The sequence below is a fragment of the Falco biarmicus genome, chromosome 5, assembly GCF_023638135.1.
Source record: "Falco biarmicus isolate bFalBia1 chromosome 5, bFalBia1.pri, whole genome shotgun sequence".
Lineage (NCBI taxonomy): Eukaryota > Metazoa > Chordata > Aves > Falconiformes > Falconidae > Falco > Falco biarmicus.
The window spans coordinates 12,656,765-12,676,045 of NC_079292.1; the positions used below are offsets into that span (position 1 = coordinate 12,656,765).

Genomic DNA, 19,281 nt, shown 5'->3' on the forward strand with positions numbered 1-19,281 from the left:
CTGGCGGCCGGCCAGGGGCTGCTCCCTGCCCTTGGCTGCGGCGGGCGGCAAGCCGCGGCGGGGCCCGGCGTATCGCAAGGCGGCGGGGAGCCGTCGGGGGTGGGAGGGGAAAGCAGCCCCCTCCGGTAACCTGGGAGCTGGCGGAGCCGGTGCCGGATGCTTGGGCCATGCCGCGCGGGGACAGCGACACGGCAACAAGGGTCCCCCCCGCGACCCCCGGCAGCAGGTCCGCGCCGCTGGGCTGCGGGGGGCGAGGGGGCGAGGCGGGGGGGGGGGGGGGGGGGGCGAGCAAGGAAGCAATGAGGAGATGGAAAACTTTAGTTGCGTTTCCACAACTCCCAGAGCAAGCGAGGCGTTTGTAGGGCTCCCTCCGCCCCCCCGGCACTGACAATGGTTCACACATAGTCATCGCAGCCCCAGGAACAATTGTGGAAAGTTGGACATCCTTGGGGTGAAGAAAAAGATTTTCTCAACTGGTTCATTTCGAAACTATACAAATATTTCACAGCTCTGCACTTCAGCTGTGCCATATTTTTCCCGGGAGGAGACTGACCCGTGCATGCCTGCCATGCGTGTTAACCACAGGGATTTAATGTAAAGAGGAATGGTGGGACACTGACGTTTTGCAATGCTCTGTTCTCAGGGTCCTTCAGAGGCTCAGGGGCATATGTCGGTGTAAAAGCATGAGGATTCATCACTGTATTCAAGATGGTTTGGGTCAGGGTTGCAATGACACTATACATCTATAAACTATCAATTATATTTTGCCCAGGGGGGGCCTTTTTTTTTTTTTATTTTTATTTTATTTTTATTTATTACGCCTTTTTTTTTTATTTTGGTGCTTGCAACCATCAGTTTTCTTTTAGAAAATCAGACTACGATGAAAGATTTGTAACAGTGACCTTATTGTCATGCCATTTAGCACAGAATTGCAGCAACAGAAGTAGAAAATTCTTAACCACTGTATATGTGGCTTTGGTGATTCAGTAGAGAAATGACCTCGAAAAAAACGCTGGCTAAGATGGATGTAGGCTCACAGATGTAAATAACTTCACCTGTTGAAAATGCAGTCCATACGGGCATGTATTACTGATACAGTCATCAGTTAGCAGTGAACTTTCTTTAAGAGTTTATATTGCTCATAAACTTTAGAACAAATACTTTGGATGGATGTTTTCCAACTTTCCAGGTTAGCTGTAATTTTTAAAATTAACTTTTTTATTGATGCAATATTAATTAAGGCCATCATTAAAATATCTTCAGCTGCCCAAGCGTTTCAGTGTGTGCATGGAGTCATATGGGTGTATCAAAGGACGTAATAGCTGCAATTTTTCAATCCATCTGAAAAAAACAATTACAAGACAGTTCTTTGTTTCCATACCTAGGAAAATTTTTCAATTAGTCAGTGTCCTGCACATAAATCAGAAGATTTTGATCCATCATGCAGTATTACTGCATATCTCAAGGTTGGCTCAAAAAAAAGAGGCATATTTGTTAATTTGAAATGCTGAATCGGTCTTGGAATGGTTTCTGCAGAACCACAGTGCCCTTTAAAAGAAATTTCTGAATCATGCAGCACTACTGCAGCTAGAAGAATATCGGAAGCTGGTGGAATTTATAAGCTTTATGAGACGAATCCCAGAACAGGTTGCATACAAACTGCAATGAACCATCACATCTGGTGAACCTTAGCAGTGCTCCCTTGAACTTGAACACCAAGAGGATGTCCTACAATGAAAAATGGCATGGGATACTACCAAGTTGTAAGAGTGAGGAAGTAACATCTGCAGAGATGGATAGGGGTAGAGCCGTGGCCCGTCGCCTCTAGCACCGCTGTATAAGCAATGCACATGCACTTCACAACCAGAGGCTTGGCATGGATGCATGCAGAGTTCTGCAAGGAGCTCCCATTACGTGCAGCACAGGAGTACAGCTTAGCTGCGAAGGGCCTGGTAAAGGCTTGCAGGAACCTTCTCAAAGTGCAAAGGCACTGGTCCCCTTCTCAGTTACTACGAATGGATATATCCAGGGTCACCTAAAATTGCCAGGGGTTGTAGATGCCTAAGCTGGCCTTGGAATGCCACCCCATCTGTCTTCTCATTGGGTTTTGCTGTGTCTTTAGGAGCCCAGGTCAGCTGTTCAACAGAACTATATGTTTCCCTGGCTGGCCACCTCACTGCCTTTCTTCTTTCTCCATCACACCAGCCTTAGGCATTTCACACCTAATTTGTAAAAAAAATTTATTGCTCCAAAGTCTTGCTTTAACTGAACTTCCAAACCTCAGGATTACCTTAACTGAGAACTTACTCTAAACACGGAGCAAAGTGTGTGCAAGTTATGACCTGTTCTTTCCGTTTTGAGAAGAGGAAAGCCTTTGGTATAGGTAGGAAATATTCCTTCCCAGAAGCCAGTGAAAAAAAAACCCAACAACAACAACAAAAAAACCCCAACAGAAAAAAAAGGATTGGACAAAATTCCTCAAAAAACTGTCAGAAAATGAGTCATGAAACTTAACTGGATGTGCATGACTGCTCACTGAGTGTCTTTGTCTGGTACCAAACACTCCCTCTCCCTCCACCCCACCCCCCTTTTTTTTTAGGCTTGTGTAATATTTCCAGTTATGGTATTAGCAATACTCCTGATATATTCCAATGTCAGCAAGATCAGAATCAGCCCTGGGAAACTGTATTCTTTACGTATAATTTCCCCAGCAGCGAGGCTGTCAGATAACAGAGGCTGTCAGCAAGCAGCCTGCCATATGCAGAGTATTTAAAAACCTGAGGCTTAGGAGGGGAAGAACGTTGCTTTTTTTAGTGTCTTCTGTTCAACTGCTTAATCACATCATTTTAAGTGCATTTTTGGATGTTTTGCTGAGCTGCCAGAACTGTTAGTAGTGAGCTTTTATCAGCCATGCTAGCATCCTTACCCTGCCGCCTGATAACAAGTGTCGGAATGGGTTTAACATGCAGGCCAACGTTTTGCTCATTCCATTATTGACAGCCTTGTAGACCTGGAGGATTCATGGTGGTCATCCTGTCCCCGCTGTCCAGAGGATTTCTGTGTTTTATTTTATATGTCACTGGAGCAGAACTTTTCCGCTGGGATGGGTGCCCCTCGCCACCAGTATACAGGACCACACTTTCATGTATGCGTTTGTTATTTGGCCTGTTTGTTCCTGGCATCAAAGGCATCTCACATGCCTTCTCCCAGCCTCTAGTTAGGAGTGATTTCCTTTTTCATGGAAGAGCTGCTGCCATAAAACATTTCACAATAGCCTGAGGGCTAGAAAAAGTAATCCAACACAAAAAAATAAATTTTTGCCTGTCTGAGGTGTGCTAATGCATTTGGACTCACTCTGGGAAAAGCTATTTTGAGAAGTGCCCTATTCTGCTGCTGTGCAGTAAGTGTATTTTAAGGGGTCTGAGGCATTCTCTTCCCTTCTTTTGGGATTCGGATTGGGTTTAGATGTGGGTAAGGTGCCAAGTTGCTCAAACGAGCAGTTCTGGGCATGGCCAAAGTAAAACTGTAGGTACTGAGGGGAGGTTACGTGAAAGGGAGGTGCCTTCTGAGTTTAGACATGTTCCTAGCTGGGTGGCAGCTGGGCAGGGATTTAAACACCTGACTCTCATCTCAGTCGTGCGGTAGGTGTGTACATTTTTTATTAGAGCTAGTCCCTGTAGGTCTTGATCAAGACAGCTCGTAACTGCCTTGGTTGAAGAAGCAAATAGACTGAAAGCTTTAATTCTGCCAGACCTTGTGCAAATCGTCGCTCTTTTCTCAACCCTTTTCAGTGTCAGATTTCTTGACAAATACCAAGCTGGACCATGAACATTGGTTCATGTTGGCACTGTTCTGTACCATTCTGCCAGTTCCAGTATATTACTAACTGTTCAGGTGTCTTATGGAAACACCAGACTGTGAGAACTAGTCTCATTAATGGGACTTAAATACCCACTCCTTGAGGCTTATGTAGGATGGGACTTTTTGTCACCGAGCTCTGCTGTCTAAGCGTTTCATGGCCAACCCTAGGTTATAGCTGTAGCATTGTGATAGGCCTGATTGATAGTGTAAAGTGAAAAGTAGGTCCACTGGGTGAAAAAGCAGCTTTTACTAAATTCAGACAGTTGGAAAAATAGACAAGCTTTCCCCAAAGTTTGAAATAAAAGTGTGAATCTCTACATTTTATTCCGTTTAAGTCCCTAAAGTAGGATCTGATCCAGGGCCTTGTGAAGGGGTCCTCGTTTCTCTCACTTGCAGTTGGAGGGGGGAAGCCAGACAACAGACAAAACTGAACAGCAAACACAGGTGACACTCACCCCTGGCCTCAGGTTGTGAGAGAATCGTGTAGAGAAGAACTTGCTCCACTACCTACATGAAGCTCTAGTTGCTTTCCATAAACCTCCCCAATTTCTGCAGCTCATATAACTTTTTATGTAGCAGAGGGAAGGAGCGAAGCCAAGCCAAACGTTTTGCACTGATCAGTGCAGAGTGTCTTCTCTGGAGGATGATTCAGAGAAGGAACCTATCTCAGCTCCTCTGAACTGCCTCTACAGGACATTTTCTTTTTGTTGCAATAAGCTTAGGAAGGTTAGTGTCACCAGGCTAAAATTAGCCTTTATTAATTCTCCCCTCAGCTATAAATCTCTGCATGAAGAAAGCACCTCAGTTTTAATGCATAACTGCCAGTTTAGTATACCTGCTGGAGGCCTTCAGCTCTAATTTTCAAGAGCACAGTGTACTAACAGACAACACCAGTAGAATATGTGGTGTTTGACCTTGTTCCATTTCCATTTTTATTTTTAAAACCCCAAAACACATCTATTTTCCCATGTATTTTAAAAAGAGATTTAATACAGCTTAACAGCAACAGTTTTATCTCTGCAGGTGGGGAACGATCACACCCTGTAAAAATAATGGACTTACTGTTCTTTGGCTTCCACTAAACAGGAGTGTGTGGTCTGAGGTCCCAGAGCTGTCCAGAACATCCCAGGATGTTCTGAACTTTTCAGTCAGTGTATGCCTAAGTGAGCTTTTTGGATAGGTGGGAAAAGTCTCCTCATTTACTAATAGATCAAAGTTTCTGTTAAGAATTTGTTTCAATTTATAAGGTGAACAAGTAGTGTAGGAAAAGATAACATACAAATATAAAAGCTCTAGGATTGGATTAGAAGGATTTTATGAAATAGCTTTCATAAGGAGGCAGGTTAAATTTCTTGGTGAATTAAAAGAAAAAAAGTCCATAAACACAAATCTGGGGTTAGTTCTATATGCTAGTTGTGATCTTCATGAAAAACAAGGTGCTGAAATATTTTGCGTGACAGAACAATCTCCAGCTTGTGATTATAAATCTAAGGTCTGCAGTAACAAAGGCAGGCTGTAATTGGAACATCTCACACTTTTTATTTATTTATCCTCATAACTCCACCGTGGTCTACCCTTGTCAAGAGCAATAACATTTTCCCCATTCCTTTGCAGGGAAGAAGGTGCATCGAAGTAGATGACCTGAATCAGGTGTAAATTTCCCTACATTTGTTGCAGACAATGAGACTAAGTTTCTGGACTCCCTTGTGCCTAAATTCTCATTTATAAGTTGCCGTTAAGGGATCAGCTGGGATGGCTTGTCCACATTTCAAACAAATGGGAGACGAACTTAAGGAACCTACCTCTACACCAAAGATGACAGTTCAGCGTCAGTGCCCATTCAGTCCCTGTTGTCCGATAATGCTGTAAGCTATTTACAGCTTTAGCTGTGGCAGAGCTTCGGGATGTCTGTCAGAACTGTCAAATCCATAAAATCCAGAGAATACTTGCCAGTCAGGGTTGCCCAAGGCAGATTCACACCTAAGTATTGGAGAGTCTGTACATATTCATGCTTCCTTCCACTCCTTTCATGGGTGAAGTAAGCCCATTTGCCAAGCATGTAATATTTTAGCCTAAGCTTAACAGTGCATTCAGTATTTTCTTACATTGAAAACACATCTTCCAAAGAAAGATACTGCTATAAAACATATAAGAAACTAACAGCTTTAATTACAAGCTTGCTTGAGTCTTGCGACAGCTAGAGAAATGGTGAAAAAGAACTAATTAATGACAAGCCTAAATAAAAATAAGAACAAACCGAACCCTTCTTATTGCTTGTCTGTGGTAGCTAGAGCCAGATGACTTCAGTAAGCAATTTAAAAATGCATATATCCAGCAGTGCATAACCTTAAATTACATATTTTTCTCTAGGAAATGGCCTCATTCTCAATGTTTGGATCCAGACCAGAGTTCCCTCAAAGCTTAGGCTTTTAGAGGGCTCCTTTTCAGACACAAGAACTAGTACTGATTAATTGAATTTCTTTTTTTTTTTAATGAATTCATCAAGGGGATATAGTTCCATGGAAAATATCTTTGTAAAAGTCCTTGGACATTGTAAAAGAAAATAACTCTCAAAAGAGTTCAAGCCTAGCCTGACCAATTTTTATTTTCAAAAGAGATATTTCTATTTTTAACGTAAGAAATGTATCTTGAAGAACACATCTGAACAAGCTAACTTCTTGCAGAATAAAATATTTCAGAGAAATTTCCATGGGCACTAATCAATAAGATCCATAAGTCATATGAATCTCTCTTTAAATGGCACAAATGGTAAAAATATTTTTAATGTACAAAGATGTTTTTGATGTACAAAGAATACACAGTGTCAGCTAGCTTCTGTAGGCCAGTAAGTGAGAAGAGGAAAATTCTGTGGCTCATCTGTAAAGAAAGCAAGCGCTGGTAAAAAGAATTAGGCATTTTTTTTAACATAGCCAAAATTCTGCAGAGACCTGCTTCAGAGAAAGCAATCATTCTGTATGGGCTTAACTACACACAGAGATACATAATTTTCTACTGAAATATGTTAAATACAGTTGATAATAGTGGAACTGTATTGATGCTCATCCATTTCTCTTCCCTCTCCTATATTTTGGAAGAACTGCATAGTATTCTATGCTGTTTGGCATTTTAAGAGCTTTTTAAAAGTTGAGAAATCTGAAAAAATGAAGTAAAAATGGGAAAAAGCCAACGTTTTATTATTTTATTATATACTTCTTGTTTGATAAGAAATCTGTGACATCATTTTAGAAAATAACATTCTAAATCACACATTTTACAATTGCAATTTACCATCTGTATTTAAAGAAAACAGCAGCATAAGCCCATCAGAAGGCTAAATTAATTTTAATGTACCTCTGCATACATTCTGCTATTCTAGTTTACAAAGTCATATTAGGTGCAGAAGAAAGAAGGCTTTTTTTAGGGATTAGGCTTTGTAGTAGTAAATAAGCAACATGGAGGGTCAAGTCACTAGGTGAGGAGAATTAGACAAGGATACCAGTTACACTCACATGCCTTCTATAAAAGCTTGCTACCTAGTTAAAAGTGCCAGCATAGTGTCTACCATTTTAAATATCACAGTGTTCATACAAATAATACAGAAATAGGCAGGGTTGCATTTACTACACCCCATTTTTAATAAAAAACATTTCTCATAAACAGATATTTCCAGCTCTTTTGCATAGTCTTGTATGAAAACTTATAATCTTTGCTTTTACACGTAACCATATATAATGAATATACCAGAATTGCATGGCAACACTTAAAAATCTACATAATTTAGAAATGTAAATTTTAGTTAATTTTTTTTGCAGTGTCTCACCCTTACTGCCTAATAAGTTGGTTAGAATTCAAATACTATAGTAAATAATACTTCAAAGAAAACTGATCAAGTGCCATTTACAAAGGTACAAAATATACAGCAAAGTTAACCTCTCATTAAATAAAATATACAGATTAGCTGATGTTCCAAATCATTAGCTAACACCTTATTTTAAGGGATAAACTTCTAGGGAGCTTCCCTCCCCCCACCCCCCGCCAATACAGGAGAATTACACAACAGTTCCTTCCCTGTATGTTTATGCAATGAGTCATGTTCGTTTTAACTGCTGGTAGTACAGGACTGGGTTTATCATTCTGCATAGCAAGGGCCAAAAATGATCCCTGGTGGAACTGCAGTAAAGCCAACGCGAAACCCTAGAGATCAGTTTCACCTAAGGTATCGAAATATTTATAGTAATAATGCCAGTCATTATCACTGTGGTGGCTGTTTAACCTCCATGAGAATTCTCCTGTAATCTAGCAATCAACGTACCATTAAAATAAAGTGTTGCCAACATACTCCATGATTGCTCTGTTGTTAAAATAATGAGCTATGAAAACTGCCTACTTATTCTTAAACGGATCTCCCTGATAATAAATGAGTTTTAGTAAAAATAGCATGTTCCCACTTAAACCAGCCATTGTAAATTAACAGTTTGGAATGGTAAGTGCTTATATGTTAGGTTAGCAAAGAGGTGTAACACCAGCTACAATTACGGCAGTGTCGCATCCCTGGTGTTTACTCTTGGTCCAGGTGTATATTAACCATGGCAAAGCATCGGCCTATGCTCTGAAAGAACGGTACGATGAAAACATCTGTCAGGCTCTTCCATATAGTCTGCACTGAAGGCAAGACCATGAGACAGGTTTTCACAAAAGGCACCACAATCCTGTAAAAAAGAAAACGTTAGATTTGAAGATTGCTGCTGCTATAGCACAGGGAAATCAGGACAACCAAACACAAGTGTGAGATCTTATAAAAGAGGAGGTGATTTTATCACTCCGAATCTCTAAAGAAGTCGATTTTACACTCTTGCAGTCATTCTCCGTCCGTTTTATTTGCTCACAGCCTCACACCTGCACATGCAACATGATGCACATGGTGCTCTGGCCAGAATCACTTGTGTGCAGCACAGGGGACAGGAGATGCCAGCTTTCTTTTCATCATGTTTCTGCTTCCTAATACATGTCTTTTACAGGGATGCACTTCTGCTGTTCTCTCCTTGCTTCCGGAAGGGCTGGAACCCGGATACACTGCAACCCCCCTGCCACCCTGCTGCGCCTGGAAAGCAGGGTCATCCCCTAAGGACTCATTTGGGCTGTGGTCACATCTGAATGTGGGTCTTCAGGGCTTGTCAGAAATACCACGTTCCCCAGTTTGATTGACTGGGAACAGTGCTTCTTACGATCTGTTCTTGCTCTGCTGTCTCTGGTGTTTCTGTTATCCATCTCTCTCACACACCCAAATGCACAAGCACACCTGGGCATCGCTGCTGCATCTCATTCTACCAATCTAATGTTACTGTTGCAAGTTGCTGCAATGGAACAGAAACGGTAAAGCACCATCTGGCTACATGGTATTACTATAGTACAGAGTGACATGTCCAGCCGCAGAAGAATGGGATCTCGCTGATCGTGTAAAGTTTTTCATTTGTGGATGAGAAACTAATAAAGAATGAGGTCAAAACTCCTGGTCAGAGGAAAGATCTTTTTATTTACCCAGGGTGTATACTTGAAAGTATAGTGCTTTCATCTCCTGAAGACTGGTAAGCATCTGGGGATGTTCTCTGTATGTCCCAGTTCCAAAGCAATGCCGTTAGCGGTGACTTAAGTCAAACATGCTAATAGCAGAGGTGAGCCAGAAGTGCACATATGGGCATATAACATGTGTATTTCCTAAATTAGATAAAGAAGCTATAGATTCTCTTGATGAAGATGATAATCTCTGTTCTAGTTTGCTGTTGGATTCAAAATTTAAGATCCCAGTCCTGCATCCGCATAATTCCACTGTAGAACTCTTGTCAACTTTGCTTGGAATGACAAGAAATGTTTACTTTACTATTCCATCATAGGTCTAAAAACATTTACAAGTATTGTGTATTTCCAATGAGTAGTGCTCAGAATAATAAGTAGAAAAAAACCCTGGCACATTTAAAAAAATAGTTAAAAACCTGAAAATTAAAGAGTCAAAATTAATTATTTTCGGTGTTTACCTAACTAGATTCTCATCTTTTATCATACAACGCAATCCATATACTAGTATGCCTATGCTGCACTCTAAGCTAACCCTGATGGATTTAAACAAGAATAGTTTTTCTAAAACCTTCTCTTCCTTTGTCTCTGCTGAAACAGCTACTAATATACACACCGTATAGAACTGTGAGTGTTACTGGAATAATGGGTCTCTAGTTTTAAACTGAACCCTGTAAACTATATGTTTTATAACCACCTATGGTATCACTGCATATAGAAGAGCTAATTTCTAGAGAATGAAATTAGGGCTTCACCTGTTAGAATACAGCTGATAAACATCAGTAATGCAAAGGAAAAAGATATTGGTATTTCTCCAAGCAACGCAGGGAAAACACCAGAAATGGCTACTCAGATTGTGTTGACTTCATCCCTTTTCCATTTCAGTTAGTTTATAAAGGCTATGTCACTGCTCCTTTGCTGCCATCTAAAATTAATTTGGCCTGCATTTTTTTTAAATCTAACCAAACTGGAGAGAAGCAGAAAAGCTGACATTTCTACTGGACCCTCTGTCGACAGGATCACACAAAATACAAACTAAACAAATACCACACTATGCAGAAGTTTCAGAAGAAGATGTAGTGAATCACCAAGATGTCATTAGGAAAGACTGGAAAAACAGTGATTATACTACTTGCAACTGCTGTAGAGGTTGTTCATGCAGCATCAGAACTCAACCTCGATAATGTTAAATAAAATAAATATTAAAATGTTTTGGTAATGTTTTATAATTGTTCAGCCCTTGCTATCCAATTTTATGGTAAATGTATGCAAAAAACAATGTATGCCAACTCCGTAGGAGGATATGTGAAATGTGCTAGCAACCAAAGCTAATTACTGTAAATAACTTTCAATTTTAAAATAAAATTCAGTCTACTTAGACAGCAATTACTCAAACACCTTTCCACAGACAAGAAAATCCTTTACACCCAAGAGAGCAGTAAAAGGTATTTTCTAACTTTTAAAATACGTGTGTCTATATATGTATCTACACGTATGTAAGTACGCATCCTGTTCTGCATAGGATATGCTATCCTACCATGCAGCATTTTCAAATCATCAGAGGGTGTGCTGTACCTTCTGAAGAGTGATCTGGCACATACTTCAAAAATAAATAACCAAGCCCCATCAGAAGCTATGCATTTGTTTTTGTGACCTGCCAAATAAACATGAACATATACATCCTTCATTCACAGTGCTCACAGTCTGCACTTCTACTCACAGAGACAGTAACTGCTTGCTGAGTAATATCTAACAGTGGAAGGAAAGTCAGCATATCCCAAGGGTATCAACATTTACTGCAATATTGGTACTACTAGTGTTACCACATAGTACAGCACTAGGAAGACGCATCAAAGCTCTGTTGAATTTGGCACCTAAGCTGAATGTAGCCAAGGTATTTCAACTACCTGTATGACCTCTCGCTGAATCCCGCTATGTATCTAAATCATAAAATACCCATCCTTTCACTAAGTAGAAGGAATTACCTCTTTTGGGAACTGTTAACCTGAAAAGAGCAAATTGCCCCATTTTTTCCATCTTATCCAATTTTCTATTCTTTCTGTTCAAGGCATGACATCTATAAAATGATACACATCAACCTTTCTCGCTTTTGTTCACATTACTTTTTTCCTGCTAATCCCTGAGGGAACGTTGTCGAGAACCAAACACCTCTTGGAAATGGCAAAGCACAAATTAAATCCCACTGATAAAAGTATTTTGAGTTCAAGGCAGCTCAACGTTTCACAGAGTTGGGCAACGTAACCATTCACTATTAATTCAGATTGCCACTTCCAAGTGAAGAATCACATCTTCTCCTGTACAGTTTTTCAAAATGGAAACTCAGTCACGTGTTAACGCTATTTTTCAAATGCTATACTATTAATTAGGTTAAACTAACTAAATCCAAATCTGCACAGGTACTACATCATGATTTTGAATTAAAAGTCTTGCATGGTTCTACCATACAAGCAAACATTGCAAACAGATGGCTAAATATTACCTAGCAGTTGCAAAGCTTCTTGTTGAGTCCAATTAACCCTCGGGGTATTTATGAGTGAGGCAAGAGACAACCACCAAAGCCTTCCAGGACCGTACACAGTATATGAAGTGCATTAAAACCAAACATTATATATCTCAGGACCAGGGTAGGTTTGAAAAGATCAGACTAAAAAGGGAGCAAAGCAACGTCCACCAACCTCCTCTTCAGAAGCCAAGGGATATATACTGGGCATGGAAGAAGAGGCATCAAGGCAACACCAGATCATAAGGTGGGTCTTTGTGGCATAGCTGTACTGTAATTTCTTTTGATTTCGGACAGCCAGTAGGGAGGTGGTTTTGGGGTTGAGTATGAGAGTATGAGAGCAAGTTCTGTAAATGGAGCTGTGGAGAAAGAGGTTAAGAGACGATGCATGTCCATATCTGCTTATAAGTCCCTGGTTACACCTTAGCACCGTGAATGGAAGCTCAGGCAAAGAAGAGCTCTGCACCTGCTCCAGCTGATGACAAGAGCATAAAACTGGCTGAGTCCTTGTGCTTTAAAGCCCATCTCAGATCCAAGACTGAAGTTATGGATCCTCAGATGAACCGCTGATTCTTAGCATGAATGTGCAACATACCAGAACACTATTCAGACAAGACTACAAAAAAGCGTATATAAAATTCAAGTGTTAATTTCCAACAGGTGGCAAACATGTGGCTTGGAACAAGAACCAGTCCCTGATCTATAATATCATGATTTTGCATGTGCTGCCTCGAAAACCAGCAGTGTTCTGCTCATGTTCAAAAATCAATAACCTGAACAGCCTCAATCTAAGGACATGTTCAAAAGCTTGCTGATGTTCACAGAAAAATGTTAAAACTCAGTCAAACAAATTCTGCTGTGTATAGTCGGTGGTGAGAACGATAGCCATCAGTAAAGGAGAAGAAATCTGGAGAAGCAGTCTTCCTTGAACTGGCTCGTACATACATCTCCAACCTGCTAGCTGGCACAGTTTCGGCCCATCAGTAGCTTTTACCAGGTAGCATAAAACTAGATTCTGGCTCAAGAAGTCGGTCTGAGAACAGGAAAAGTATATCCTCCATCTTTACAGTTAAAAATGAAAATCCAAGTATATTATTACATATTTCTTACTCAGCTTTCTTTTTGTTTTCCATGAAGTCTCATGCATTTGCTTCCTTCTTTAGCAAACTTTTTGCTGGTGAAAGACAACGTTTACTATCGGGTATGAGAGGGGCAACGCATGAGGTGTCCCTGATGCCTGAGGAATGCTGAATCAGACTTTCGTGGATTTCTAGCATGCTGACAAAACGGCAACAACATGTGTGACAATCAACAGAGCTTTGTGCCTAAGTGCTTCCAAAAAATGTTGAAACACCTTTGAATTTAGCCTCGGGAAAGGCTCCCCTGCAAAAGATCAACATCATCGTCTCACTGGTTTGGATGATGAAAGTGAGGCACAAAGACTTGATAAGCCCTCCTGCAAGCAGCCATGTAGAAGGGTGTGCCCAGGGTTTTCCCATGATGTTTCAACAGCTGAAGACAGACTTGGAATGGAATTCCCTTCCTCTCACCCACAAAACAAGAAGTTACTGTTTTCTCCACACCCAAATGGGGCTACATGGAGTCAGTACCGTGTGTTTAGGGTCCCTATACCCGTACTGCTCCTGTGCTATCCTCACAAATGCAGAAACTTTGAACTCCTTACTCCCAAGAAACCTGCAACATGGAGAGCTGCAGAGAAGCTAACTTAGTCTCAGTGAGTTCCACCTTTGTGTTGGAAAAAATCCAGCTTGTGGTTGTGGGAAGATGAGGCAGTGCTGGCTTTGGATGGTAGCACTGGATGGGGTCCAAGGGGGTGCAGATAGTGCTACTGAGTTATGTGATTCTTTCACACCTGTCCCAGGTGCAAGAAAGATCAAGATGAAAGATTCGCTTCTTCAGTGACAATGAACGTAGGGAAAGGAAATTAGTTGTTGGGGAAGTGTGTTCACAGAAAGTCAAGGGAAACATTTCAAATGAAATGCCACATTTGGACAGTCCTATTTCGGATGTACTAAGAACCCACAGTTCCTGGGAGTCACTAGGGGCTGATTCAATAAACAGAAACTGACCTCTGAGTCCTGGTTCAGTGAAATTCATGTCTATATAGAGGCTGTGAAATCCAGATACAAGATCATTCTGAAGCACAAAATCTTATTACAGTCTTAATAAATTTGGCATTGACAAATGCATCTATAGAAATTCCACTACTGGAAATCTAGATGCTCACCATACCCTTCTGCAGTCACACGGTACACTACAGCACAGTGACAGCTGACAGACCTAAAAGTGTGGGCATACCATGCAGTGTTCACAGTAATTTTGGGACCACAGAAGTAGCAGGTGGGTAGCTCTAAACTGTGTTGCAACTCCCTTGGATATTAGGTAAACTCTATGCTCCAAAATTTGAGTTAAACAGTTTTCAAAGTGGCTCATGACAACGTCATCAACCCCAACTTCCATTCCACTTTCAAAAATTGAAATCTGCACCCACAAGATTGCAACCTTAGGTTCAGATAACCAATGTATACCCATTGCCAGTTTCTGGATTACTTTGTTTTCTGTAAAATCTTCTTCATGATGTCAGTGTTATCTAAGACAAATGAGACTTTGCCCAGAAGCCATGTATACAGAAAATCCTGGTTTGCAGGAATGACATGGATAATCTGCACTCATCCCTTCCTCTGCAGCCGCCTGGATTCTCAGTTCTTTCCTCAACCTCATTCTTTTCCCTGCCTTTCTTCCTTCTCCACAATCAGCTGCCTTTCTCATCTCAAGGTACCCTTCCCTGACATTTCGCCAGTACACCAGGTTTGCTGTGACTCGGTGGGCTACTGTATTTGTCTGTGAGCCTGGATCATGGCCAGAAGCAGCCTTCCTGAGCTCGGCAGGGTTTTTTTGCTTAGGAGAAAGCGCTCTGGGGCACTGCACCTAGAGATGCCCAGGTACCGGATGCAAGGCAGTGACAGTAGATTTTGTGGCAGTAGCAAAGAAAGAGTGAGCTGGGCCCTCAAAAGCTTTCTTCAGTCTCTGAGGGAAAAAATGGAAGAAGTAACTGTACAGAGAAGGTGTCAGGTGTCAGCAATGCTTCTGCCCAGGTCTTTCATTTCAAATGGACATTTTAACATCTTCATGACTCCAGTTTACAAAAACCCAAGCAACCATTATTGCTACTCCAGCAGGCAGCCGAGGCTGGAACGTGTTGCAGTAGGTGCCGTACCAATGGTAAAGCGGGCTCTCTGCCCCGAGGAGCTTACACAGACACGACAGATTGCTGGTTAAAGCAAGGCAGGGAGCCGAACCACAGGGAAGACATTGTTTTCATTTCTCTCCCTTCAAATATAAAGCAGGTCACTAAGCCGCTCTGACTACCGGTGGCGAAGACAGCGACCAGCGGCTCGGCGGCAGTGCCCCCGGGGGGGGGTTGTGCTGAGCTGTCTGCAGAGCCCACCGGCCACCCAACGCACTTACCAGATGTGCAGGCAGCTGAGCACGGCGAAGACGATCCCCACAACCAGGGCCAGGGGTATGGCAAGGACCAGGGTGAGGAGCTTGTAGATCAGGTACTTGCTGAGCTCAAAGAGAGCGTGGCTGCAGATCCACACTTTGTCGAAGGAGTGGGTCAGTTCGGGCTCCGCGATCACGTCCTCGAACCCCAGCTGCAACGAGAAGCAGCTCGGCCATCAGGCGGGGCTGGGCCGAGGGGGCCCGCCGGGTGCCGCCGCCCGCCGCCCCGCCGCGGCCCCGCCGCCGCCCCCGCGCCCGCGCCCGCGCCCGGCCCCGCCGCCCCCGCGGCCCGGCGCAGCTCCCCCCGGGCGGGTCCCCGCGGCCGCGGCCGGCGCGCACCTGCAGGTGGGCGTTCAGCCCGTGGGGGTCGCGGTCCAGCTCGTCCTCCGCGCACTTCTCCGCCTCCGACAGCGCGGGGCCGCCGCTCCGCGGGAAGTTGTCGTCGTCCATGAAGATGCGGGTGTCCGCCTTCTCGGTCTCCAGCCCCATGGCGCTGCCCGCCGCTCCGCGGCTGCCGGCCCGGCCCTGCCCTGCCCGGCCCGGCCCGGCCCCGTCCGCTGCCGCGGCGCCCTCAGCCCCGCCGGGTTGGGGCGGAGCGGGGCTGCCCGGGACACGCCCCGCGGGGCCGGCGCTGGAGGCCGAGGGGAGCGCGGGTCGGGCCTGCGGGTGGGCGCCGCGGGCAGCGAGGGGCCCGCCGCCTGCAGCCCCGGGCACCAGCCCCGGCCGCCAGCCCCGGGCACCGGCTCCGGGCACCGGCCCCGGCCATCGGCCCCGGCCGCCGGCCCCGGGCGCCGGCCCCGGCCGCCAGTCCCGGCCATCAGCCCCGGCCATCAGCCCCGGCCGCCAGCCCCGGCCATCAGCCCCGGGCACCAGCCCCGGCCATCAGCCCCGGCCGCCAGCCCCGGCCATCAGCCCCGGCCGCCAGCCCCGGCCGCCAGTCCCGGGCACCAGCCCCGGCCATTGGCCGCCAGCCCCGGCCATCAGCCCCGGCCCGCCAGTCCCGGGCACCAGCCCCGGCCATCAGCCCCGGCCGCCAGTCCCGGGCACCAGCCCCGGCCATTGGCCGCCAGCCCCGGCCATCAGCCCCGGCCCGCCAGTCCCGGGCACCAGCCCCGGCCATCAGCCCCGGCCGCCAGTCCCGGGCACCAGCCCCGGCCATTGGCCGCCAGCCCCGGCCATCAGCCCCGGCCCGCCAGTCCCGGGCACCAGCCCCGGCCATCAGCCCCGGCCGCCAGTCCCGGCCATCAGCCCCGGCCATCGGCCGCCAGTCCCGGCCATCAGCCCCGGCCATCAGCCCCGGGCACCAGCCCCGGCCGCCAGCCCCGGCCATCAGCCCCGGCCGCCAGCCCCGGCCATCAGCCCCGGCCGCCAGTCCCGGCCATCAGCCCCGGCCATCGGCCGCCAGCCCCGGCCATCAGCCCCGGCCGCCAGCCCCGGCCATCAGCCCCGGCCATCGGCCGCCAGCCCCGGCCATCAGCCCCGGCCGCCAGCCCCGGCCATCAGCCCCGGCCATCGGCCGCCAGCCCCGGCCATCAGCCCCGGCCGCCAGCCCCGGCCATCAGCCCCGGCCATCGGCCGCCAGCCCCGGCCATCAGCCCCGGCCGCCAGCCCCGGCCATCAGCCCCGGGCACCAGCCCCGGCCATCAGCCCCGGCCATCAGCCCCGGCCGCCAGCCCCGGCCATCAGCCCCGGCCATCGGCCGCCAGCCCCGGCCATCAGCCCCGGCCATCGGCCGCCAGCCCCGGCCATCAGTCCCGGCTGCCAGCCCCGGCCGGCTGGCACTGCGGAGCGGGCGCTGCGGCACAGCAGCGGGCGGCGGGAGGCACCGCGGCGGGGCTGTCGTGCCTTCGGCCGTGTCGGGTCCTGGCAGCTGCCCTCTTTGTGGCTGTAGGGGACGCATGGGGGGCGGTGGGTGGCGGTGGGGGGGTGGCGGCGAGGGCAGCCCGGCTGATGCCGCAGTGAAACGCCGCATCCCTCACTGCCAGCTGTTACCGTGCCCGCCTTGGGTTCTAGCTCCAGTCCATACAAGTTATTTCCTCTGTTTTATCTGAGAACACGTGTTAGGCCGAAGAGTGCTCTATGTAAACTTGAGCAAATTGCTGTGATGGCTGTCGAAAGGATTTGATAATACTGATAATATTTGATAAAACGCAGCGTGAGCTGATGAGCTGTCAGGAGCACCTTGCTGCATTCAGTGACCACAACCACCTGCCACTCAGAAAGAGAAGTGATACTGCCCGGTCAATGAGCCAGGCTTGCTAGATCAAAAGGAAGCTGGTACTGGTCACTTTACTTTTCACCACTGTATCAAATTAAGGATAGCTTCAAGCTTTGAAAAGCTCACAGGAAAGCGACATAAAAATAACCATGCAAGATCTGGGTGGGAAATCACCTAGTACAATGCTCTGGACTACGTTGCATTGTTCTTGGCCGGATAACTTCTGCAGAAAAGCTTCACGTTTCTGTGTAACTCATGCTGATGTTTTTTTCTCCCACTCTGATGAGTTCAATGATACTGGTGTCACATAAATGGTTCGGATCCAGCAATGTAGCTGTGGCCCATTGAGTATAAAAGCCTGCAAATACAAGTTTACAATAGGTTCAAACGCAAGCAAAGAAACAGCATGATGAGTCAAGACATACTTATAAGCTGCATTTCTACCCCCCCTCAATTCCTCTTTGTTCGGTGAGTGGGAGAAATAAAAAGGCCAAATGACAGACTTGAGATGCAGACCCACCCTTCAGGGTGTTTTTGTCCCGGAGCCGTTACTTTTTAGCCTATAGATATGGGCAGCTTGGTGCAGCCCAAAGGCATTCAGGAGCTTTCTGGTGGCTGCTTGGGTCAGGCACAGAAATTTGGGTTTGGTTGCTGCTGAAAAGCAAGGTACAAGCAACCAGCAGAGGATCCTGAACTAGCCCCTTGACTACTGAAGTCAGACCATACTGGTTTATATCAACTACGTTCTACCTTCCCCCTCACTAGAGGCACGGGTCGGGGTGCATATACACATCCAGGGAGATGCTTTTGAACAGCTCGACCCATTTCCCATCCACTCCTGCTGCATCTCACTCTACCAATCAGCAGGAGCAGTGCGCCCATAGCTCCACCTGCTCAGCTCCAGCTTGGCTGAAAGCTATGGGAGCTGAAAGCTAAGTTCGTCTTGCGAGATCACCCAAAGCACATCTGCCACTGAAGAGTGGTCTTGCAGTATCAGTCCCCTTTATGGAAAGCAAGTAGCACTTTTTTGTTCAAGTCCATCTGGTTTTTGAAATCTATTACTGTAATAGCTGATAAATGATGACATCTGTCAGAACAGCACCATGGAAAATGAAGAGTTTTCCTTTGCAGTCTCTGAGGGTTTGAAATACAGTGGTGATGCAATTGTTTCTGAAAGAATAGTATTTTTTATGAAAAAACTGTTTAAAAGCAATAAAAGCTTAAGGCTGCGCATGACTTGGGATTTTGTTTATTAAGAACCCCTTAAACCATATTGTTTTCAATAACTCTGGTAGTTACATTGGAAACTATTTGTGTATGAATTATCGAGTGAGGTTGATGGCAAAGCCTGAGCAATATCAAGCTACAGTCTCTGGCTTTTTTGGCAAATGTGCAGAAAACAAGGAGGCATGTACAATGTTCAGTAAAGGGTTTTTTCCAGTTTCCCTTCTCAGGGCTGCAAGGCTCTGCTTTCTGCCAGCATGGCTGCAGAGAACAGTTTGAAGGACAAAGGTAAGAATAGAGAGCGATGACCACAAACAAGGTGGAAATCTCCTCCAATCTTATATAATGTTCTGTAACATCC

The 19,281-nt window shown here is 45.7% G+C and overlaps 1 protein-coding gene across 1 annotated transcript; it reads right to left on the minus strand.

The window, feature by feature from the left end:
- Positions 1-7,034: 7,034 nt before the first annotated feature.
- Positions 7,035-16,070, minus strand: CAV2 (caveolin 2). The gene is made up of 3 exons (XM_056341665.1): positions 15,818-16,070; positions 15,443-15,630; positions 7,035-8,570 (listed from the first exon to the last, which is right to left on the minus strand). The coding sequence occupies exons 1-3, from the start codon at positions 15,965-15,967 to the stop codon at positions 8,420-8,422; spliced, it is 489 nt and encodes a 162-aa protein (XP_056197640.1). The 5' UTR covers positions 15,968-16,070; the 3' UTR covers positions 7,035-8,419.
- Positions 16,071-19,281: the final 3,211 nt, after the last annotated feature.

Bases quoted from the DNA above. Each gene is read 5' to 3' on its own strand.
- CAV2 (XM_056341665.1), bottom strand. From the start codon at position 15,967: ATGGGGCTGGAGACCGAGAAGGCGGACACCCGCATCTTCATGGACGAC. The intron at 15,631-15,817 runs GTGCGCGCCGGC...TTCTCGTTGCAG, and splicing joins GGCTGAACGCCCACCTGCAG to CTGGGGTTCGAGGACGTGAT. The intron at 8,571-15,442 runs GTAAGTGCGTTG...TCTTTTTTACAG, and splicing joins CTCAGCTGCCTGCACATCTG to GATTGTGGTGCCTTTTGTGA.